Genomic DNA, 25,442 nt, shown 5'->3' on the forward strand with positions numbered 1-25,442 from the left:
TTCTGAGCAGCTCATTTTTATAAATTCAGATTCTTTTTTTGTCTTGCGGACCATATGTAAACATCTTTTATGTAAAATATCTTATTCAGGACAGTGCTAAATAAAAAATAACATGCATTTTGTGTGATCCCTCTTTATTTTGTTAAATTTATTGATGTTTTTGCAGATTCTGCAAGGGGTATGTAAACTTTCGAGCACAACTGTATACTGTAAGAACCTGAAAGTCAATGATGTTTCTAAACGTTCCATCTGTCTTGTAATTTTGCTGCTTTGCTAGAGATGTCTGTCTGTTCTTCATCTGCTGGGCTGGAGATTCATCTCAAGTAAATATTTGGCTTAACTGTAGGCAGATGCTCTGAGGATGTAAGAGTAATTCAGAGACTAAGGAAGTCCTCAAACATTAGCCCTTAAGAGGAGAACCCCCTCAATGATGGCCCACATAATCAATTAGACAACAATGGATGGGTTTTAGATCACCCTTTTAGTATCTGAAAGATGTGTTTGGAGTCTTGGCCTTGTACGCTTTCTTAGTTATTACACTTGTGTGCAGTGTAATTTCTGCAAATGCATGTTGCATTAGTGAGCATTTGATAAGGTTTAATCTGACTTGTACTTGCGGTTTTGCTGACCTGTGATGGCCATCGCTTACACGAGTAAACATAAAGTGCGCCGTTTGGGACAAGGCCCTTATGTGGTAAGGACATAAGTATAAGTGGTCGTAGGCCCAGTAACACACGCAAAAACAGTAGATCTCATATCTCAACCTGACAGTCTTTACAAACATTATCTGTGTTATTTTCATTCAAAACAGGAAAGATCAGTGGGAAAGTAGGAAAAAATCTCAGTGTCTTTCGACTTGTACACTCTCAAAAAAAAGAGTTTGTACCTTTTAAGGCACAAGTGGTCGTCACTGGGGTGGTACCCTTAAGGGTAAATATTTTAACCTCTAAGTCAAGGGTTAGCAAGTTCGGTCCTAAAGAGTTGATGTCCTGCAGAGTTTAGCTCCAACCCTACTAAGCCACCACAGTATAAAACTCATGGCTCCCAGCATGCACTGCAACCATAATTGACATTCTTATGCTGAATCTTGATATCTGTGTGCGTCTAAACTCCCCCCCCCCCCCTAGAATGTATTTAAAAATCAAAATTCAGATTGTCTGACCTGTGGCAAGAATGTATTGTTGGTGAATATTAATTATTAACATTTTTAGTCAGTGATGAGTTTAGTCGAACATTTTTCTTTATGACCATTTTTGTTTATGGCTTTATGGCAAACTCACAGAAAAAGCCAAGAGTCAAACTGGCCAACTAAAGTAAACACCGATCACCATAATGGTCACCAAACATTTTCAATAAAACATCAACATATAAACCTCTGTCAATTCTCAATAAGAGCGTCTATAGGTGTCTTTCAGGGTTGGAGCCAAACTCCAACACAACTGCAGGACAGCAACTCACTAGGACCAAACTTGCCTACCCCTGCTCTAAGTAGAGGAAAACAATGGTATAATTGTACCCTAAGGACCAATAGTGTACCTTTTAAAGGTACAGTTATACATTTTGTTGTACATACTGTACCTTTTTTTCTGAGAGTGTATAATGACATCCCTACTACCCTAATATATCTGTTAATTCTTTCTTAAAGCTAGCATCATATTATACTTTACTTACAATAATGTTTGGTGATGCGAATGTTGCAGAAACGTTTAACCTCATTGGTTGCCTTTTTCAGGGAACAAGGAACTCAAGCATGGAGAAGGAGTGGGGATCACTTGGCTTCCTTGTTCTGTCATTATGTTTTCATGTCAGCAATGGCCAAAACCTTGGTAGGGGCAGGATTTTCTAGATAATACGAGATGATTATGTTCAGTTTTGTCTGATTGTTGCTCAAATTAAAAGTCTCTGTTTTCTTTCTCTCAGTCTGTAGACAGGACACGGTGGCTGACATTGTATTCCTGGTGGATGGCTCTGGCAGTATTGGGGATGGCAACTTCCAACAAATCCGTGAATTCCTCTCCTCGCTCGTAGAGAACTTTGAAGTTGCTCCTGACAGGATTAGGATCGGCCTTGTTCAGTACAGTAACACAGCGCATACTGAGTTTTCGCTCAACACTTACCAGAACAAAGAGGAAATTATCGACTACATCCAAGTGCTGCCTTATAAAAAAGGCGGGACATTTACCGGTCAGGGTTTGGAGTTCATCCTAAAACATCACTTTGTTGTAGAGGCCGGAAGTCGAGCACAGTGGAATGTTCCTCAGATTGCCGTTGTTATCACAGATGGTGATTCTCAAGATGAGGTTGAGTCACATGCGCAGGAGTTGAGGTTAAGGGGAATTGAAATATTCGCCATAGGGATCAAAGATGCAAACGTGACGTTACTAAGACAGATCGCAAACGAGCCGTACGATAAGCATGTCTACAACGTATCAGACTTTGCAGCTCTGCAGGGAATTTCTCAGAGTGTGATCCAGAAACTGTGTACCACTGTAGAGGAAACACACAAAGGTAACATGATACATTGAAAAATGTATAATCCAAAACTCTTGAGTTACAGATTTACTGGAAAGTAGCTAGTTGGAACAAACCCTTTAAGCTCTTTATTGATATTTATTGAAAGTATTTATTTTTTTCAAACTTTGAATGTTGACTTGACAAAGCCTTGCCTGAAAGTTTAAAGCAATTTAAAATAGTCCTAAGGCTCTATAGGAAGTTTGAATACTTGGATCAAATCAAAAACATTCCAAGCTAGATTTGAACACCTGTCTGTTTTGGTTTTGGGGGGATTTTTGATAATGTTGTATGTGAAAGTATGATCGTTTAGAAGAAATAACGCATACTAAGTCAGAACAACCTGAAGGACAGTTGATTTTGATTCTCGTAGCTTGAAAGCTGTAAGAGGCATCATAGATCAGTTTTTCATTGAAGTGTAAGATATTTTTCTATAGCAAAATCGCAAGTGATTACGTAAAAAAAGACTGAGTAGCTTGATTTAGAATAGGTTGACATTTATAAGGCCCTGTTTACACCTGGTATTAAGATGCGTTTTAGTCTATCAGGATCACAGGAGGACGATGCTAAATACAGGTGTAAACGGGGTCTAAAACATTTTGAACTTATCCACTTTCAACCACTTCCAGCATTTGTCTGGATAGCTTTTTTTTTTAGTGTAGACGCATATGTGGTTGAATGCATTCGAACAGCCACAATAGACCGTCTACTCTCCGCCTACTCACCTAACACATAAACATTATGGAAGCACGCTAGCCAGATGCGATTTAAACTTTAAACCCGCAATGCATACTGGGAGCCAACATATTAAAGTATTAAAATCATGGCTCCCAGCTTGCATTGCGGCATGAAACATGTCACCACTGTTGAGATTCAAATGCTGATTCTTTATGTCTGTGTGTGTCTAAAGACTTTTTTTCCCCATAATGTATTTTAAATTCAGAATGTCGGATCTGCTGCAACAAAGTTTTGTTGGTAAATATAATATATTATTCACAAATAATCACTTTTGATCAGAAATAAAAGTAGAAACTATTCCCCTTTATAATGCTGTTATCTATATCACCTGATCATTTTTGGTTATGGCTTTCTTTGCAACAAATTATGTGTTTTGCTAAACACTGTTACAAAGACCACAAACTCACATAAAATGCCCAGAGTCAAACTGCCCAACTAAATGAAACGATGATCACCATAATGGTGACCAAACATTTTCATATTCAGTTTATTCTTAATAAGAGCTTCTGTTTCCAATAGACACAAAATGTTTAATTGGCTCAAGTACAAAATATTTGTTACAGAATTGTTACATCTCTCCATAAAACAAATAATGTCAAGTTGACCCAACTAAACGTTTTTATTTTTGTGTATGTGTGTGTGTGTGTCACAGACAACTTATTTTCAGTTTGCATAACTGTTATTTACAAAAGTTGAGTCAACAATAAAAAGCTAGGGGAAATTAGTACTAAGATTTTTTTTTGTACAAGATTTTTAAAGTGTGGATTTTTGCTGAACCAACACAACAAATTCAGTCATTTAAACTTTTTTCAAGGTTTTCAACTCGTTCGTTGCTGAAACGAAAGCTGCTGCTCTCCGTATGTTTTTCTGTCATCTCATTTCATGTTCACATGAACGGTAAAATGGGCAAGCTTATTTCGTCCATTAGATCGAAAGATCTGAAGAAACCCGTACATTTACCCACCCATAGACCCTCCCCTCGAAGAAATCAGGACAGAAGTGGTTGAAAATGGACACACAAGAGATCTCGTCTACTTGTGATCCGATCGAACAAAACACATCCTAATACCAGGTGTAAACAGGGTCTAAATGTTGTGGAATCTCAAGTTAAAGTAACAAGGCAACATCATGACAGTGGCACGTTTGCAGCAAATGCAGATTTCATCCTTACAATTATATTTCTATGATTCTATTTGTACAAACACAAGACTTATAAGCAGTTCTAACTAAAGCTCTTCCATTTTCTCTAGGCTGCAACGATACTGCGCAGGCAGACATTGTGCTCCTTGTGGACTCGTCTGGTAGCATTGGAGACAGTAATTTTCAAGAAGTGAGGAATTTCCTCCATGCTTTTGTGGACGGATTTAACCTTAAACCTGACATGGTGAGAGTAGGACTTGCCCAGTTTAGTGACAAAACATACCAAGAGTTCCTACTTGGTGGCTATTTAAATAAGAGAGACCTGCACCAAAAGTTGGATGATCTCATCTACCGTGAAGGAGGCACCAACACTGGTCAGGCCCTGAGTTTCATCCGTGAGAATTACTTTAACCTGGCCAGAGAGAAGGTCCCTGGCATTGCCATAGTCATCACAGATGGGGAATCACAGGATGCTGTAGAGGAACCTGCCCAGAGACTACGGAATCTGGGAGTTGCCATCTTTGTCATCAGGGTGGGAACAGGCAACATGGAAAAGCTGCGCTCCATTGCTAATATCCCACATAAAGATTTCTTATTCAGTATTAACAGTTATCAAGAACTGCAAAGTCTAAAAGAGAGTCTGGAGAACAAAGTGTGCTTAACTGTTGGCATCCAGTCAGAAGGTAACATTATGCTTTCCCATTTGTGTCTATACTGTGGGATTGTTGAATTATAAACATCCTTAAAATGAATACAAACAAAACAAAAACTTTCCTTAAATGTACAATCTTTGAGTCCCACCATACTGTGAACTACATACTTGTCTGCACCCTAGTGTTGTACAATTTGATTTATTTTTTAGATGGAAATAATTAATTTGTTTCTATTCTCCTCAGCTTTTGTGCAAAAATTTGCTGATCTCTTCATACTCGTTGATAGTTCAGCATCCAAACAAGAGCAGGTAGCAATAAAGAATTTCCTCAATAGACTGGTCCTCCAGCTCAAATTGGAAAAGAATGCTAATCTTGTGAGCCTGGCTCAGTTTGGGGAAAATGTCAATGAGGAATTCCTGTTTAATACTGACAAGACCAAGAAAGAGATTCTGTCAACTATTCGCAGTCTGCAGCTGAGACCTACAGGGGAGCGGAGAATTGGCCATGCAATTGAATATACACACAGACATTTCTTAAATGGTAGTGCTGGAAGCCGTGTCTCTGAAGGTTTTAAGCAGTTCCTGTTAGTCATTGCAGCTGGAGAATCTGCTGATAGTGTCATCCAAGCATCCAGGAAAATCAAAGACGATGCAGTAACCGTTTTTGCTGTTGGCTTAAACAAAGCTGATCCGTATGAGATGAATTACATCTCTAGTCCACAGCACAGCTACAAGTTAGTAGGCAACGCTCCACAAGTGCAACTGAAAATTAAGCTTGCCATAGAAAAATGGGAAGACGCCACTGTCACAGAGGGTGAGTGCTTGCATAATCTTCTACACTCACCTAAAAGATTATTAGGAACACCTGTTCAATTTCTCATTAATGCAATTATCTAATCAACCAATCAATCACATGGCAGTTGCTTCAATGCATTTAGGGGTGTGGTCCTGGTCAAGACAATCTCCTGAACTCCAAACTGAATGTCAGAATGGGAAAGAAAGGTGATTTAAGCAATTTTGAGCGTGGCATGGTTGTTGGTGCCAGACGGGCTGGTCTGATTATTTCACAATCTGCTCAGTTACTGGGATTTTCACGCACAACCATTTCTAGGGTTTACAAAGAATGGTGTGAAAAGGGAAAAACATCCAGTATGCGGCAGTCCTGTGGGCGTAAATGCCTTGTTGATGCTAGAGGTCAGAGGAGAATGGGCCGACTGATTCAAGCTGATAGAAGAGCAACTTTGACTGAAATAACCACTCATTACAACCGAGGTATGCAGCAAAGCATTTGTGAAGCCACAACATGCACAACCTTGAGGCGGATGGGCTACAACAGCAGAAGACCCCACCGGGTACCACTCATCTCCACTACAAATAGGAAAAAGAGGCTACAATTTGCACAAGCTCACCAAAATTGGACATTTGAAGACTGGAAAAATGTTGCCTGGTCTAATGAGTCTCGATTTCTGTTGAGACATTCAGATGGTAGAGTCAGAATTTGGCGTAAACAGAATGAGAACATGGATCCATCATGCCTTGTTACCACTGTGCAGGCTGGTGGTGGTGGTGTAATGGTGTGGGGGATGTTTTCTTGGCACACTTTAGGCCCCTTAGTGCCAATTGGGCATCGTTTAAATGCCACGGCCTACCTAAGCATTGTTTCTGACCATGTCCATCCCTTTATGACCACCATGTCCCCATCCTCTGATGGCTACTTCCAGCAGGATAATGCACCATGTCACAAAGCTCGAATCATTTCAAATTGGTTTCTTGATCATGACAATGAGTTCACTGTACTAAAATGGCCCCCACAGTCACCAGATCTCAACCCAATAGAGCATCTTTGGGATGTGGTGGAACGGGAGCTTCGTGCCCTGGATGTGCATCCCACAAATCTCCATCAACTGCAAGATGCTATCCTATCAATATGGGCCAACATTTCTAAAGAATGCTTTCAGCACCTTGTTGAATCAATGCCATGTAGAATTAAGGCAGTTCTGAAGGCGAAAGGGGGTCAAACACAGTATTAGTATGGTGTTCCTAATAATCCTTTAGGTGAGTGTATTCTTTCAATAAAATTCGTAAGTGTGTTATTACACTTTGTTCCCCTTGGTTAGGGTTTTAATTATGACTTTTAAAATTATTATGTATTATATAATCCAAAAGTTCTTATGTCTTTTTGACAGAGTGCAAGCTTGACGTGGTGGCAGATATTGCTTTTATCGTTGATCAGTCCAGTAGTATCAGAACCAAAAACTTCAAACTTGTGCGTGACTTTCTCGAGAGCACCATCGGAGGTCTCGACGTGGGCGAGGGAAAAATAAAGATAGCTGTAATCCTCTATAGCGACTTGCCTCGAGCTGATGTGTACTTCAACACCTTCAATGATAAGACTGACATCCTGCGCTACATCAGTAGCATGGCGTATGGTCGTGGTAACACATACACCGGAGCTGCTCTCAAGTTTGCCAAAGAGTATGTGTTCACCAAAGCAAGAGGCAGCAGAAAAGATGAGCACGTTCAGCAGGTTGCCATTGTTATCACCGATGGGAAGTCCACAGATGACGCGGCCAGCGCTGCAGCAGATTTGCGGCGATCAGGCGTCACTGTATTTGCGCTTGGTATCAAAGACACAAAAGAGGATGACTTGAGAGAGATTGCATCCTACCCACCCAAGAAGTTTGTGTTAAATGTGGAACGCTTTGATCAACTAAATTCACTTGCAAAGATTTTAACCAAAACACTTTGCAATGAAATCACAGATGCCATCTTACCTAAAACCCCACTCGACACAGTATTAGAAGGTTTGCACAATATTTTTACTTTTTGTATTACCAGCACAGTGTTCATCCTGTTCAAATGTGTTTCAATTTCATAATGGAATACTCTTTCCCTTCTTTGTAGTCTGCAAGCAAACAGTCAAAGCTGACATATACTTCCTTGTGGATGAATCAGGAAGTATTACCTATGAAGACTTTGACGATATGAAGGAATTCATTATTGAATTGCTTGATGTGTTGAAGATCGGGAGTAACCACGTGCGCATTGGGTTGGTGAAGTTTGAAAGCCGTGCAACCACAGTTTTCCGATTACACGACTATAGCACAAAAGCTGGTGTCGAAAAGGCAGTAAAGGGTCTCGTTATGAGTGGAGGGGGCACCAGGACTGATCTGGGGTTAAGACAAATGATACAGCTATTCGAAGAAGCTGTACAAACACGTGGGGAAAAGGTACGTGAGCTGCTGATTGTAATCACAGATGGCGAATCAAGAGGGACAGTAGAGCCGGTAGAAGTTCCTGCTAAAATACTCAGAACAGAACAGAATGTCACCATTTATTCTATTGGTGTGAAAAGCGCATCTGTCCCCGAGCTGGAATTAATATCTGGGAGTCCACAAAGAATGTTTTATGTCAAAAACTATGATTTTCTCAAGGAAATTAAGAACGAAATCCTTACAGAAATCTGTACTTTTGAAGGTAAGAAATTCAATTTATCACATATGTTTTTTGATTTGCACAATATGGTATGATTGCACAATTTATTGAATTCTGTGATCAAATAATATAACCAATGCATTCAAATAAATGCCAGTGTCCGATTGTCATTTCAAGATTCTTTGCTCATTTTATGCATTTCTTATTTTAGGTTGTGAAGGTCTTTTAGCAGATGTTGTCTTCCTGATCGATGGGTCAGAAAGTGTTAGCGCTGAAGGGTTTAAAAACATCATAAATATAATGGAGTCTGTGATAGAAAAGTTTGCAATTGGACCAAAAAAGGAGCGTGTTGCAGTTGTTCAGTATGGCACAGACACAAAAGAGGAATTTCCCTTAGATGAATTTGAAGATAAAGCTGGATTATTAGAAAGAATTAGAAATATCGAACAGATGAATGGAAAAACTTACACTGGAGCAGCACTTACAGAAGTATTGCAATCTTTTGACGAGTCTAACGGAGGACGCCCCAGTGCCATGAAGTTCTTGATAGTTCTTACAGATGGAGTGAGTAGGGATGATGTAGCCCAACCTGCAAAAGTCCTGAGAGACCATTCCATCAACGTTTACGCCATTGGTATGAGACATGCAAACAGATCTGAGATTATTGCCATTGCTGGATCCCACGAAGGTGTGTTCTTTGAAGACGCAGTTGCTCACCTGAAAGAAATAAGCAGTGAGGTTATTCTCAAGATCTGTAATACGGGTAGGTAAACAATTTCTGATATTTTTTTTAAGAGATCACATTATGTCTGTAACCTCTTTCAGTTGATATTAAGAAAAAAATGTTTTGTGGTTTTTAGTCCATGTCTGTTAGCTTTGAGGGCATCTACTCTTAAAATTGAAAACATTTGCAGCAAATCATCTTTCTTCATTAAATTGGACCAAAACCACTGATGACTAATCTTAACCTCCATTTCCAAAGTCCTTCTGAATCTGACCGGCAATAGCATGTAGACTTTTATGCCTCATGGCTGTTTTGCCAAAAGAGAAGGACTTTACATTTTTAAAGGGATATTTCACCCCAAAAATAAAATTCTGTCATTAATTACTTACCCTCATGTCATTCCAAACCCGTTAGACCTTTTTCGTTCATCTTCGGAACACAAATGAAGATCTTTTTGATGAAATCTGAACTATCCCTTTAATGCAGGGGTCTCCAAACTCTGTCCTGGTGGGCCACTGTCCTTTAGCTTCTCAAAACATAAACACACACTGATTCGCTGGTTCAGGTGTGTTTAATTGGGGTTGGAGCTAAACTCTGCAGGACAGTGACCCTCCAGGACCAAGTTTGGAGACCCCTGCTTTTATTTGTACATCTTGTGTTCACACTTGGCATGTTTGGTTCGATTAAAAACCCCCTGGTGCGATTGCTCTGTTAGTGCGGTTCATTTGAATAAGTGTGAACAGTGCCATCTAAACCCTGGTGCGCATCAAGCAAGCAGACCGAGGCGGCTGAAAAGATGGGTCTTGGTCCACTTCCAAAAAAACTCTAGTGCAACTGAAATATGAACACGAACCAAAGACATGTAAATGGCACATGTCACAAGATGAGACCTTAAATTCGATCTTATTTACTTTGTTAGCACACATTACAGGTCTTAGGGTGAACAATTAATCCGTGCAAGTTAATACACACAAAAAAAAACAGTTTGCCGTGGTAATCTTTAATCAAAATCTGAAAAGTAACTTCCGGTCTCGAATGGCGTTCCCTTTCCGGTGACGGCAGTTTGACGGCTTGGGTTTGAATATCCTCAACCACTCCCCTCCAACCGTTAGTAAGCGAGAGATGGAGAGGAGGAGGTAAAAACCTGCCCTCTATTCAATATTACATTTCATTTGGAAATGCGTCACAACACTGAAATAAAATCAGATGTAACGTCCGGTTCACTGGGATTTTAAAAAGGACAGTATGCTCAAGCACACCTGTTTTTTCTCGTCCTGGTCATGATGTTGCCCATCACAGTCCGGTACAGGCATCAGACCCGCATCTCCTCTCAGCAGATCTTCATTTGTGTGTGTGACGGAGGGATTCCTGCCACTGTTTTGACTCCTTTACTCATTTTATAAGCTTTTCACGAGTTCTCAGCTGGTCAAAATACCATCATATGTAGCTACGCACATACAACAAGCACAGCATTGTTTCGGAGGTTTGATAAGTTCGTCCAGGAAATATACATCATAAAAGCCGAGCAATCAGGTTGTGAACGTATCCCTTTGCCTGTTAAAAATGCCAGTGTGGACAGTAAGCAGACCAGGGGCTGTATTCACAAAATATTTTATCTTACCACTGAGAGTTCTCCTAAATGGCAGTAAAAGTTTTTAGTTACAAGTTTTCTCTTAAAACCTATTCATAAAGCTGCTGAGAGCAACTTTTACTAAGGAATAGAGGGAAGTCTTAAGCTAAGAGTAAGGGCGGGGTTGACCATGTTGCAATGGATGATGTCAGCACGCTCACTAACTATGACCACAGTGATTGGCTGATAGGGGAGGGGTCTCTGTCAGTGATTTAATTATAGAAATATTTTGTTGAACGAGGTTTCATCAGCATGTCTTCCAACCAATACGCCTATATAGGTCGTTTGTCACTTCCCTGAAATACGGCCCATAGGACCGTTTTGCTAAAGTTGCGTCCCTATTGACAACAGGACACTTTCATTTTAATGCTTTGTTTCCTTTTATTTGCATCATATTTTGGGTTTTGCATAGCTCAATTGATAGAGCATTGCAAAATACATCATGTGATCATGCAATCGTGGGTTCGATCCCAGGGAACGCATGTGCTAATAAAGTGTATATGCACTATAAATAACTGGGTAGGTTTAGGGGTGGGGTGGGTGTAGTTGTTAATAAAAAATTTTTTTTTGCTAAATGGAAATATGACAAATGGTGGTAGAAAGTATACACATTGCATTTAAATGAACACGCTTTTTGATTGGTAACGACAGTCATAACACTGTCATTATTTTTACGTCAGCTAGAGGGCGCATAACTTTAAAACGTAAATAAAAGTCGTAATAAGGTGCTTGAAAAACAACCTATAGAATCGTATTTTGGAGGAGAGTTTGGGTTTCATGGTACTATATTCAAATAAAATGTTTAAAATAAGAATGCTGCCATATTCAAATAAAGATTTTAAAATAATGTTGCTATATTCAAAAGTGGGCCAAGTGTCACTAATTAAACTAATATATGTTCAGCTAATTGTTCAGCTTCTTATATGTCTCCTAAATGCGAAAATTATGTTTTATAAACAAAGTTTGTGAGGAGTACATTCAAACTGTCTATCTAATCAGCGCGAGAGGAGGTATATACACAGCTGAGAGCCGGCTCACCAAGTTACCTCGACAGTTTTCTGCATCCCTCCGCCACCCCGTTCCTCACTGACGGTCTGCAATTGGACAGTGCGCCTAATATGTTTTTTTACTCTATTTGATCATTTGTATGTATGAACTCGTAAAAACAACTGCCACAGGTAATCTGACATAAAACATTTTTATTAAAGAGACATTTATTATCGCTATAGCCTCAATGTTGTATAGTATCTTTGGGCAGATTGCGGCAACAGCCATTAGGATTGTTTAGTGATTGGTCTTAGTGGCTAAGGAGTCCTCTTGGCTACTCCTACCCTTTCATGGATTTAGGAGCTAGTTTTAGTGCTAAAATACTTTGTGAAATACTCTTAGAGCAAAAATGTAGGCGTCCTATTATTTTAAGTTTCTCCTAAATCGGCAAGTTAGGAGCTACTTTTACCCTTAAGATATTTTGTGAATACGGCCCCAGTACTAAATGTTTTTTTGGTCTGGACCAAGCAAAAAGTGTGAACACAGCCTAAAACATTGTCAGCTTTCATGTTTATTATAGTAAAAACCAAACCCAGAGTGATGATTTCTCACATTATGCTAATTTATCTTTCCAGAATGCAAGACACCCGAACTGATTGACATAATCTTCCTTGTGGATGCCTCTGGTAATCCCAATAAAGATGGTTTCAAGGAAATGATAAACTTAATGAAATACGTGGTGAGGAAATCTGTGGTTGGAGACAAACGGGTACGATTTGGCGCCATCACCTACTCTAACAGCCCTCAATCGGTGTTCACCCTGAAAGAGTACAACAATCAGACTGATGTTCTGAAGGTTATCTCAAACCTCAAAGCTTCAGGGGGAAGAAGAAACACGGCTCGGGCTCTTAAAGATACACTCTCCTACTTTGACACAACATATGGCGGACGACGGGCAAAAAATGTACCCCAAGTGCTATTTCTGATTACAGATGGCAAGGTTAATGATTTAAGTGGATTGGACACATGGAATGAATCCCTGGCAAATTCAGAAGTCAACTTTTTGGGGATTGGTACTGAAGATGCAGATGAGGTCCAGCTAAAGAAGATGGCAGGAAAAAAAGGCAGAGTGCATTATGCAGACACCTACCAGGATCTGAGTGAACTACAAAAAACAATCACCCAAGAGCTCTGCAGTCTTACCAAACCAAGTAAATTTCATTTCTTATCACCTTCTATCAGTGCTTGGGAATAAGTAGCAGTAGATTTTCTAATAACAAGCTTCCCTCTTATATTTGATATGTAACTCCAGTTACATATAATTTGGATTTGATTCTCTTTTATGTTGTATTAAGTGCAAACGATCTGTTCACTTTTAATGCTGACATGCTAATTGAGTTCATTTGTTCAAAAAAATCTGAAAAACAAGGTTTTTTTTTTTTAAACAAATAAACTCAATGCTCAAATGTGTGAAGTAGCTTCTGATTAAATTATATCAAAGGTATATAAAAAATAGGTTGACCACATATTTAGCTACTTTTTGTCAATGACTTTTTCAATATAGTAAGCTGACTATTTCTGCCTACTCACTTCATGCATCTTGATTGGTCTATTTATACTTGGTCACATACATTTCTCACTGTAAAATGGATACAAATCTGATACTCTTCCCATGTTAATGGCAATATAATTCACTTTAAAGCTCTGTCTATGCCCCCATATGATGCTTAGCGTTTGAGTTTAATGGTCGCTTCTTCTGTGCGTCTCATCCACAATTGCTTGTGGTTCAAGTCACATCTTGTATGTGTCTCATACCACCTTCTGAGCTATCTGTAGCCATCAATACAAATGCTAGATCTAAAGTGACCAAGTTTTTAAGTAAACCGTAAATCATGAGTAGCTTGTATCTTGCCAATCTTGCTTCACCAACACTGCAAACTATGCTTTTGTTTTAATCTCTATTAATGATGTTTGTCCTAATGTTTTTTTGTTCCTCTTTCTAGTTTGTGAGATGGAGGTAGCAGACCTTGTTTTTTTAATTGATGGATCAGAGACTATCGATATACCAAGTTGGATTGTTCTCAAACAAACCATGATTGACATTGTGAGAGAACTGGATATTGCTCAAGACAAATGGCGAGTGGGTGTCGCCCAGTTCAGCAGTGACTTCATACATCACTTTTACCTGAACAGTTACACAAATTTGGCAGATGTGGAGCAAGCTATAAACAACACTGTGCAAGAAAAAGCGGGTACACACACTTGGAAAGCCTTGAAATTAATTCGACACTACTTCACAAAAGAGAATGGATCCAGAATAAATGAAAGAGTCGCTCAGAATCTCCTGCTGATCACAGATGGACACGCCAATGATCCAAAAGATTTGAATGCATTAGCTTATCTTAAAAACAAGGGCATAACAATAACTGTTATTGGGATTGGCAGTACTATAAAAAAATCTGAGCTGCTTGAAATAGCTGGATCAGCTGACCGGGTCCTCGTTGAGACTTTTGAAACCCTTGAACTAAAGAAAACCATAAGGAAAGTGTTGAATTTACTCTGTACAGTCCAACCGCCATCATATAAAAATAATGGTAAGTAATGGTATTGGTACATGTTAAATATGTTTTTATAGTACAAATTAATTATTATTATATACTAAATATTTTACATATAAACACTGTTCCTAAACTTGAGCTGCCGCCTATTTCCAAATATGACCATTAAAATGTTGTCTTATGAGGGAGCTCAATAGGTTTTGAATCAGAGCAATAGCGTTAGTTCTGGCAGGTCATGAAGTGAAGAGTGAAACATTTAAGGGGGTCTGAATACTTTCCGTACCCACTGTATATCCATACACATTTACAGTACAACAGTCAACAATGCCATATGTTCCATTTTGTCTTTCTATGGATGTAGATGTTAACTGATTAACTGACCTTGACCATAATAATAATTAATGCCATCAGTTAATTTATATGTTTTATTTTACGCATTTGTTTTATTTCTTTATATTTTTAGAAAGCAGTTACCTTAAAAACAGGTTTGATGTCGGTTAATTGATTAAAATAAATCTAAATCTTGGCCTACACCACACATTTTCACACTTTTATTCATTTTTGACCACCAATAAAAGCTCAATTACTTTGCCCTCTATAGAGATGAAATATTTAAATACTTTATTATCAGCAAGATGAATCTGAAACCACTTTTTGTCAGGGTTTGTTGAAGGGAAAGGAGCGAGGACTCAGATGCAGAGGAAATAGGTCTTTTAATGATAATAATAAAATAAAACAAGACAAAACAAAACTACCCCGAGGGGGAAAAACAAGACTTGGCTTGACTTGATGGGAGCAGGGAAACATGAGGTACATTCAACGACGATTCGGCACAGGGCTGCAAACACAAGGAGATTAAATAGGAAACAAACAAAAGAGGGTAACGAGGGAAGACAGGTGGGGCAAATGAACCAATAATCAGGAAACAAGGTGGGCGGGGTTAGACATTAGACATGAGCACATGGCACAAGGAAACACTTGACAAGACATGTGCTCACACCAAACGTGACATGAACATGCAGCTAATGAAAACTCATAAGCTGCATGTTCACACAAAACATGACAACATGAAAGCACACAGCCAGTGAAAAACACCAGCTGCGTGCTACACAACACAAGACAAAACATAACACATGGACAGAAGAGAGCACACTCACACGACAAGACAGAGTGCACAAGAACGAGCAAATGCTCCTTCTGTGCGCTCACAACAAAAGACACACATGGAGCATGAATATCCGAATCCCAACACAAAACCCAAACACTTTTTTATCACCTGTTGATAAGCAGACTGTTGTGATTTTGGGAAAGCCTTACTTGATAAAAAGTCAGTACACTTTAGGGACCCATTTTATATTAGGTTCACTGTAAAAAAAAAATCAGGTCTCCAATTGAACATTTTCTAGTGAGCGATCACATCTAAATTTTTCAGATTTAAAATTTAAATTGAATTTCTGTGAATTGATGCAATTTAATTCAATTAAAATTCAAGAGATTCAATTTGGCCAACTGAAAAATTTAGATGTGATCGCTCACTAGAAAATTTTCAATTGGAGACCTGAATTTTTTTTTACAGTGTGGCCTTAACTACTATGTACTAACATTTTAATTAATCATTTGATACAATGCACTTATTGTGTACATGCATGTTTTTACATTGTACTTACATTTTTAAAAATACCTGCATGTAATTACATCTGTAATTAATTTCTGTAGTTACATTTGTAATTACACAGTTGGCACTTCCCTTACACCTAACCCTACCCTTAAACTTACCCATACCACCACACCTGTCCCTAACCCTACCCGTATCCCACCTCAATATCAGCAGATGTGTTTTGCAATACAATTTGAACACAGTAAGTACATTGTACTTATTTTTTATGTAAGTACATAGTAGTTAAGGCCACCTAATATAAAGTGGGGCCCACTTTAGAATAATAGTCCATCATTAATAGGTAAGTAATGCAGGACAAATGAGTAGTACTACATTAACAATTCAGCCACTACTATTAACTAATATGGAAACAAGAGGAACTAATCAGTAAGTAATAACATTAATAATGTAATATCTATTAATGACTGAAAAATTATAAAGAATTACCAATTAATTACTAATCACAAAATTATTGTGTGTCTGAGAGGTTATCAAGAATATTTTTACTCTATATGTAGTCATAAAAAGCATCACTAATTACACAAGCAGTCACTCTGCGGGAACTACTAGTGATCTGGAACGTTATTTTAAAGTGAAAAAAAAAATGTTTTTCACTTGTATGGTCCAGATCACTAGTAGTTCTTGAAGAGTGACTTAGTAAAACTAGTGCAGGGGTCTCCAAACTCGGTCCTGGAGGGCCACTGTCCTGCAGAGTTTAGTTCCAGCCCCAAATAAACGCACCTGAACCAGCTAATCAGTGTCTAACTAGGCCCAAGTTAGACACTTGCTGCGTCCCAATTCGCCTACTTATACTACGTCCTAAAAGTATGTACTCTTTTTGTGAAGAAAAAGTACATACTTTTGAGTGTATAGCAGAAGAGTATGCAAGCTTTGGGACATACTACTTCGTCATCTTTAACGGACTCTGTTACGTGCGTCCCGTCACCGTTTAAACTGCCCTGTCAATCATCGTCACAGTTCATATCCTCCACTTTCAATTTAATTTCCTACCGTATCGGAGAGAAATGTAGTCGCTCGTTGATCTGCCTTTCGTCGGTCTTTAATGCAGAGACTCCTCTCATGTGTTTGCAAAGTTAATGGGCAAACGTATCATTACAAAAGTTCTCAATGCTGCTGAAGGAGAAATATAATGTGGGTAATATTGAATAAATATCTTTTCGTCAGGTTAAATACTGATAATTGCTCACTCAAACCACTTTATCTAATCCTCTCCACTTAACCGTCAGACTCGCGTAACCGTCATGTTTGTAGTTTTTTAAACACTTTTTATCCGCGTTTGTAGTTCTAATCGAATCCTCGTCCATCTCGCAATGGGTTGTGGGCAATATCAGCCGTTAGAGTGCGCATCGATCAGCACTTCGGATTCTGACCGGAAATAGTAGACCATCCGGGAATCTTTGGAATACTTTTTTCAACATACTAAGATTTGGGACATACTAATTCTTTTTTCGAATACTATTTAGTACGGATAGTATGCGAATTGGGACGCAGCAACTGATTAGCTGGTTCAGGTGTTTTAATTGGGGTTGGAGCTAAACTCTGCAGGACAGTGGCCCTCCAGGACCGAGTTTGGAGACCCCTGCACTAGAGTATTGATGCATTTTAGGACCACTTTGAGAGTAAAAAAAAAAGACAATTGCTCACATCTCAAACACATTCATGTTAACTAGTTAGTTATTAGTTCTTATTTAGGTCATTCTCATTCAGTCATTTTTGATTATCTAATTAAGGAACTATCTCAGTCCTAAATTTGATATTACTTACTGATTAGTTCATCTTGTTTCCATATTAGTTAATAGTAGTAGCTGAAGTGTTAATGTAATACTCCTTTGTCCTGCATTACTTCCTGGATACACTCTAAAAAAAAAAGGTTATATATGGCACCAAAAATGGTTCTTTGCTCGTAATCATAGGGGAACCTTTTTAAGTGCTTTATAGCACCAGTTTTGGTGCTTCAGTGGTGCTTCAGCGGTTCTTCAGAGGTTCTTCACCGGTTCTTTGACTAAGGTGCTATATAGCACCGCTAACTATGGTGCTATATAGCACCGCTACCATATACAGAACATGTTAAGATATGGTGCTATATAGCACCAAAAGTGGTTCCTCTATGATTACGACGAAGAACTAGAACCTTTTTTTTTTTAGAGTGTAGTTAACTATTAATGATGGACCATTATTCTAAATTGTTCCCAAAAAGTCTTCTAACATGGTAATATACTGCGTACTGCTGTACTGTACATAGTATGCATGCATAGGCATTAATGATGATGATGTAAACTATTTTGTCTTCTCCTTTTCTTTAAGATTCTGACCCATTGTTTTGTTTGAACAGATTGCAATATTGACATTGCCATTGGGTTTGACGTGTCCACACGATTAGACGAGAAACCTCTGTTGAGACCTCAGGTGGAAATGTTGGTTACTAGAGCCATCCGCCGTATCTCCAAGATGGATGATCTGTGCTGTGTCAAAGCGAACAATATTACAACTAGATTTGGCTATAGGCTAGTGTCTGGACAAGATGGCAGTAATCTGAAGGATTTGGACTTTAAGGTGTACGATGACGATGTGGTCAGAAATGTGATGTCATGGCGACCTACGGAGACCCTGGTCTTCAACAAGTTTCTGTTAGACTCCTTCAAAGATAAGTTTGTCTCCTCCGGAGCCAAGGCAAAGGTGGGAATGTTTCTGAGATATAAAAATGATTGTTTTATCAAACTATATTACATTCTTTATGTGAATGTCCCCTTAATTATACAAGATGCGGATGTTATTTCTAAATGATTATATGTTTTTGTGATGTTTTACTGACATAGTCTCACTAGAAACGTAGTTGAACTACGTCTAATTTAATATACAACTACTTTAATTTAATATACAACCAAAGAAACACTATCCACTTGTATTTGCTATGATATTTAGTTACACTTTATTTTAAGATGACAGTTACATTGTACTTACTCAAATGAGTGCTAAGTAATATTAATTACATGCACTTACTATAGAGTTACATTTAGGGTTAGTTACTTGTATTACCATAGTAAGTACATGTAGTTATGTGTTACTACATCACCTTAAAATAAAGTGCTACCTGATATTTTACCCAAAATGGTGATTTAAATTGCACCTGTAAGAGGACTATTGGGGGGAACAAATGAATTAAAAAATGCAAACATGGTTGGGAAATCAGATTCAGCATCTTAATCACTTAGATCCATATTGGGCACATTGCATTCAATATTTATTGATCATTCAAGACAACCAGAGACAATGGTACTCGCACAGAATGATGCTGCTAAATCTAATTGTATGTTTGTGTCTAGGTTTTAATAATCTTCTCAGACGGGTTAGATGAAAGCATCGAGAATTTATTGCCGAGTTTAGAGATCCTTCAAAAAAGTAAGTAGCAAAATATCCCACCACTCACTTTTTTTTTTCGAGCTGTTTTACAGCAGAATTGAATTCTGTTTGCATCATTGATCACTATTTTACTGTTTATCACAGTAAAGCTGTTTTTGAAACAATTTGTTTTGTATAAAGCTCTATATAAATGAAGTTGACTTGACTTAACCAAGTAACACATTTATCTTCAACAACACTGAAAGTGAATAGCAGGTACAACCTATGGGTCACATGACTAAACACGCATCCTCGTTTTCAAATACCTCAGTTTACACAAACCACACTACAACATGTTTTCAAATATATCCACTTGGAACAAGGAGAGTTTTAAAAAGGTCATTTTCAATGGACAAAAATGTTGTCTGTGTGGATGGAGAAAAATATGTTTTCCAATTTATCCGGATTAATGTGAATATAGCCTTTATCACTAAACCATAAAAATCAGTGCCATTGTAAAGTGTTTTAAGATTGATCCACCCATCCATACACCAGAGCAATTCCTTGATTTGTTCAGTTTAATGCAGGACTTTAATTCGTTTGGTAAAAGGATATAATTACCCCTCCCTCTCCATCTGCAAATCTGGGCTTGCATATTGGTTTTGTTTTGTTTGATTTGGAAACACTGCCTTTAGTCTTGTATAGCCCCTGTGTTTCGTGTTCTCCTTGCTTTTTTTGGAGGACTTTTAACATGAAATAAAATCAAGTCAAAGTGTATTGAAGTTTACAGACTGTGACCCTGAACTTGAACCATTTTAAAGCTATTTGTGCTTATGTCTAATGTGTAAACTAGGTATCAGCTCACTGCTGATTGTGTCTTTTGAGGGACAAATGGATGTTCGCCAGCTGGAATTTGGCAGAGGTTTCGACTACATGCAGCCACTGACCATCAACATGCAGAATTTAGGCGATGCTCTTATGAAACAGATTGTAAGTATGAAAGCAATGCTTAAAGGTTTAGTTCACCCAAAAATTTAAATTAGACCATGATTTACTCCCCCTCAAGTCATCCTGGGTGTATAAGACATTCTTCTTTCGGACGAACACAATCAGAGTTATATTACAAAAGTGTCCAAGCTTTATAACGGCAGTGACTTGTTGGGTCATTTTTGAAGTCCATAAAAGTGCATCTATCCATCATATAACTGCTCCACACGGCTCCGGGGGGTTAATAAAGGCCTTCTGAAGCGAAGTTTGTGTAAGAATAATATCCATATTTAAAAGTATAGACTAAAATATCTAGCTTCCGGCGGTCAGCGGTATGCAAGTCGACTTTACGGCGAAAGAGTAGCCCCTGATGCGAAGTACAGGAGCATCGCAATCTTTGACGCCTCTCGTGGATAGGGCTGGGCAACAAACTTAAGCCCTTCTTCTCTTATATCGAAATCCTCTGCCATTTCTCTTTAAAAATTCTCGTTTTAGACTCTAATTCATGACCGGTGTTTTGTTTTGCCCTATCCTCTGCGCTTCTGCGTTCATCAATACGCATGCGTCAAGGGTTACTCTTTCGCCGAAAGTCGACTTGGGTACCGCTGACCGCCAGAAGCTAGTTATTTTATTCTATAAAGTTTTAAATATTAATATTTTTCTTACACAAACGCGCCACTTCGCTTCAGAAGGCCTTTATTAACGCCACAAAGCCGTGTGGAGCAGTTTTATGATGGATAGATGCACTTTCAAAATGACACAACAAGTCACTGAGCCATGACTTTTTTAATATAACTTAATATTGTATTCGTCTGAAAGAAGAATGTCATATACACCAAGGATGACTTGAGGGTGAGTAAATCATGGGCTAATTTTTATTTTTGGGCGGACTAACCCTTTAAGGGCTCTCAGGGTTCCCACTCGTCCTGGAAAAAATTGAAAACTTGATGACAAATGTTCCAGTCCTGGAAAACACTTGGAAAATTAGAGTAAAAATGTCAAATGTCTTGGAGAATCTTGTTGTTGTCCTGGAAAATTATTATTTTTTTAAAGTTCTTCGGTTTTTCTTTAGCCGAGTACAAAGTTTATCACTGGCGAAAAAAATAATTACTGCTAGTTGTAGAAAGTGTGATGTTCAGGATTGCTGAGTTTTAACATGTGACTAGTATTTTCAATGGTTAGGTAGTATTTTCGATGTTTAGTCTTGTGACTAATGTTATTAACTGCTCAAATGTGTGCAGTGAATGTTAACTGGTAAGCAGCTACCTAATCACATAATTTTGATATAAACTTGCAATTATGAGTTATAAAGTCAGAATTGCATGCTCACAATTGTGTTATAAATTCAGAATTGCGTGATATTGACTTTTTTCGCGCAATTGCGAGTTTAATTCTGTGATCAATTGTGTAAACTCGCAATTGCGAGAAAAAGTCAGAATAGCAAGATAAAAAGTCGCAATTACCTTTTCTTTTTATTCTGTGGCGGAAATAAGCTTCCAGAGTCATGTATGATTAAAAGCTCATATTAAAAACTGCTTTTATACTTAAGTCATGGCAATAAACTGTACGCCTTTTGAAGACTTAGAGAGCAATATTTGGCATGATCCTTGACTTTTATTCCTGTCATAGTAAAATTGAAAATGTCCTGGAAAATGATCACTAAAAAAGAGTGTGAACCCTGGCTCTGTTCACTCAAAGAAGCAGTTTTCAGCTCTTGCCAAGCTCATTTTTTACACCATCTGCACAAGTTGCATCAACAGCTTAGCAGCTGTTCTGAACGAAATTTTATATTGAAACAATGTTTTTTTTGTATTTAAATGAAGACTTTTCAAAGCTGTTTTCCTTTAACTTGTGTAGATGAAATAGTATTGTCGCCTTTTTCTCTCTCATTAAATAAATTACCAATTTGATTAGTTTCAGGAGCCAGATTTGACATTGTACACAAAATGATATATTGTACAAACATCAAATATTTAAATGCTTTAATATTACCATAAGCTACATGGACCTAATGATATACACAATTATTAACATATTCAATTACCAAATGCTCTTGGCAGACTATAAATTACCACACAAAACACATTGTGCTCGACACAAACCATTTCAACTGGACCAGTATTTAAAGTAGTCTGGATTGTAGCTTGTGTAGATGTGTTTATAGTTTTCAGAGATGTCATGCAATCTGTCTGTCTAATTTGGCCAGCTTCTACTAAGTAAATTTGTGGTAAAATACGGTAACACTAGTTTAGGGTCCAATTCTCACTATTAACTTGTTGCGTATTAGCATGCATATTACTAGGATATTGGCTGTTTATTAGCACTTATAAAGCACATATTAATGCCTTATTCTGCATGACCGTATTCCTACCCAATACCTAAACTTAACAACCACCTTACTAACTATTAATAAGCAGTTATTAGGAGTTTATTGAGGCAAAAGTCACAGTTAATAGTGAGAATTGGATCTAAAGTGTGACCTAAAATACACTAAAATTTGATTGGATGCATGGCCTGTGACTTCAACAGCAATAGACAAACAGTTTCACACATTGTGTGCCTTTCTCTCCCCTCAGGAAACAGTGGCACTGAGGGAATGCTGCAATGTTACTTGTCATTGCACTGGAGTACCTGGACCACAAGGACCCCCTGGAGAAGCGGATCAAAAGGTCAGAGATCCTCAATATGTGGATTTACATGATTTCTCTTGCTTCGTTCATCTTCAATTGATTTTTTTTCTCTCACTGAGCTTGTCGCATTATGCAAAGGATAAATGCATTTCTGCTTTAGAACTTGACGTAAATGAGTTATGCTGGAAGGCAGCATGATTTTAAACAGGGTGCGTATAGGAAACGTGCCTATAAAGCCTTAAATAAACTCTACTTATGTAAGGTGCTCACTCAGTTTTGTGTGATCCCTTTTGTGTTTTTATTATTTAGGGCTTAGTTGGTCAGAACGGTCATCCTGGATTTCCAGGAGATGAAGGTAGTATGGTAAGTGAAAGTGTGAGCCTAATGTCTGCTGTCATTCACATTACATGTACTTAATATTCCAATTCAGCAACTTCAACATTAGTAATTCAAAGATAATGTATAGCTGATATCATGTAGTAGTTTATCAATGTTTTGTATGCAATTTAGCCTTTACACCTCATCTGTAGAGATGTGTCACTGATGATATAGGACAGAATACACATGTTTTAGAGAGGATGTACACTGTATATACATGGGTAAACAGTCTCTCTCCCGTCATGTTTCTGGCAGGGAGAGCGAGGACCACCTGGGCTGAATGGAACTCAGGGACATAGAGGTTGCCGTGGAAACAGAGGAATGAAGGTAATGTAACGTGATTATCATTGGAGATGCATCTCTTGATGTTTTTTATATCAGTGCAATTCCGTTTGGAATTTCTGTATTCATCTCAGAATGTGAATTGTTTTCACTATCCTCGTCTTCCACTGCATTTCAGAAACTATCTCCGTCCACACTACATGACCGAGAACGCATGTCACATGACCATTCGTGCACACCGGGCATACGCGTTCCAGTGTAAACTGTCGCCTCTTGTGCATGTAGGCAGCTGCAGAATTATAAAATGCAGAGTTTAATTGACCGTTCGCAAAGACCCGCCCCCTTAGTTACTGTTGCTATGTCCGACAAGCCATGGCGCTCTCACACCACACACACGTTCTCACGTTGAGAAAATACATCACGGAGCAAAGAGGACACTGACAACACGCCGACAGACAGGACAGAGCAAGTTACTTTTGATATGAAACAAAGTCTCAACTTCGAAATGGTCATTTTTTTAAAGAAATTTAAACAGTAAATACCGTTTTGTGGCTCTTTAATGTGTCGTGATCGCTGTAGCGCCTCATGAACCGATTATCTCTACTAGTTCATTGATAAGCATGAAATAAACATGAATGAACACTAAAATAAATGTTGTTTCAACCGCGGAAAGACGTCAGTACACACCGTTTTTCCAAGTTCAAGTCCACCAACGTTAATCTTCTAACTCTCCTGACTGCTTTGTCGGACAAAATGGCAGATTCGGCGATGTGATTGGTCAGATCGCCTGTCAATCAGACTTGCGGCGAAGGGTGAATTGCACAATGGCTGCTAAAAAGGACCACAAAGTCAGCAAAGCTTGCAGTTTCCGTTTCCATGTTATTGTTTACACGGTCGTCGAGGCTGGTCTATTACAGAGGCATTGAGGGAAACGGCTCTGAGCTGCGTTTCTCAAAAGCATTGGAAGCCTAAGTTGATCGTAGAAAAATGGCCACAAACAGTCCCTACGATCAACGTAGGTGTACGATGCTTTTGGGAAACGCAGCCTTGATGTATTGTCGTGTTCCGGTAGTGCAATGTGGGCAGCCATGCCTTCATTTTCAATGGTCTGTGTTTTGGTCCTTTAGTACACCACTTGTATTTCAAATGTAAAAAGTAAAATGGTTTAATATTTTGCTATTTAGTGAAAACATTCATTTCAGGGATAAATACATGATACCTGCATGGCTGTTATTAACTGCATGCCTAGGATTTGTTGATGTCAGTGTTTAAATGTTCCTTTTTATAATATCAATCAGATGAGATTGTGTTTTACAGCCGTGCTGAATAAAGAAAATGTTTTAATCTCATTTCAATAGGGCCAACTAGGCAACAATGGAAATAGAGTAAGTAACAAGAGTTATTATTTTGTTTACTGCTTGTTAGGTCTTTTATTGCTCCCACTTAAACAATTTTGTTTGGACAAAAATATAAGCCGAATCATTTTCTAAAGTGCTTTCTGAGTGCTTGTTCTGCTGGGGGGGTTTTTCTGCAACTACAATGTAGATAGCACAAAACACTGTAAAGCTTTATAATGAGTATCTTTGTCTTGTTTTCAATTACATAAACAAACATAATAAACAGATTATAATACATTTTCATGAGAAGCAAAATATGATCTTTTTATTGAATAGTTTTGCAATGACAGAAGATGGTTTTTCACAGTGAAAATGTGCTTGCACTCAAGAAACAATTCTCATTAAAAATAATGATTTTTGCTGTGAAGTTAATGGT

At 38.2% G+C, this 25,442-nt stretch overlaps 1 protein-coding gene across 1 annotated transcript in view; it reads left to right on the forward strand.

The window, feature by feature from the left end:
* The first annotated feature begins 1,735 nt into the window (after positions 1 to 1,735).
* The window catches only part of LOC307142541 (collagen alpha-4(VI) chain), a 49,537-nt gene continuing 25,830 nt past the window's right edge, over positions 1,736 to 25,442 (forward strand). Inside the window, exons 1-16 of the mRNA XM_079843510.1 lie at positions 1,736 to 1,826; positions 1,921 to 2,508; positions 4,500 to 5,072; positions 5,286 to 5,855; positions 7,228 to 7,845; positions 7,946 to 8,518; positions 8,688 to 8,843; positions 12,645 to 13,028; positions 13,821 to 14,069; positions 18,386 to 18,729; positions 19,377 to 19,452; positions 20,246 to 20,382; positions 22,956 to 23,048; positions 23,319 to 23,372; positions 23,643 to 23,714; positions 25,028 to 25,054. Of these exons, the coding sequence (XP_079699636.1) occupies positions 1,751 to 1,826; positions 1,921 to 2,508; positions 4,500 to 5,072; positions 5,286 to 5,855; positions 7,228 to 7,845; positions 7,946 to 8,518; positions 8,688 to 8,843; positions 12,645 to 13,028; positions 13,821 to 14,069; positions 18,386 to 18,729; positions 19,377 to 19,452; positions 20,246 to 20,382; positions 22,956 to 23,048; positions 23,319 to 23,372; positions 23,643 to 23,714; positions 25,028 to 25,054 (4,590 nt within the window). The 5' untranslated portion in view covers positions 1,736 to 1,750. The remainder of the gene's footprint in view (positions 1,827 to 1,920; positions 2,509 to 4,499; positions 5,073 to 5,285; positions 5,856 to 7,227; positions 7,846 to 7,945; positions 8,519 to 8,687; positions 8,844 to 12,644; positions 13,029 to 13,820; positions 14,070 to 18,385; positions 18,730 to 19,376; positions 19,453 to 20,245; positions 20,383 to 22,955; positions 23,049 to 23,318; positions 23,373 to 23,642; positions 23,715 to 25,027; positions 25,055 to 25,442) is intronic.

Source organism: Gobio gobio, assembly GCF_949357685.1.
Source record: "Gobio gobio genome assembly, chromosome: 18".
NCBI lineage: Eukaryota > Metazoa > Chordata > Actinopteri > Cypriniformes > Gobionidae > Gobio > Gobio gobio.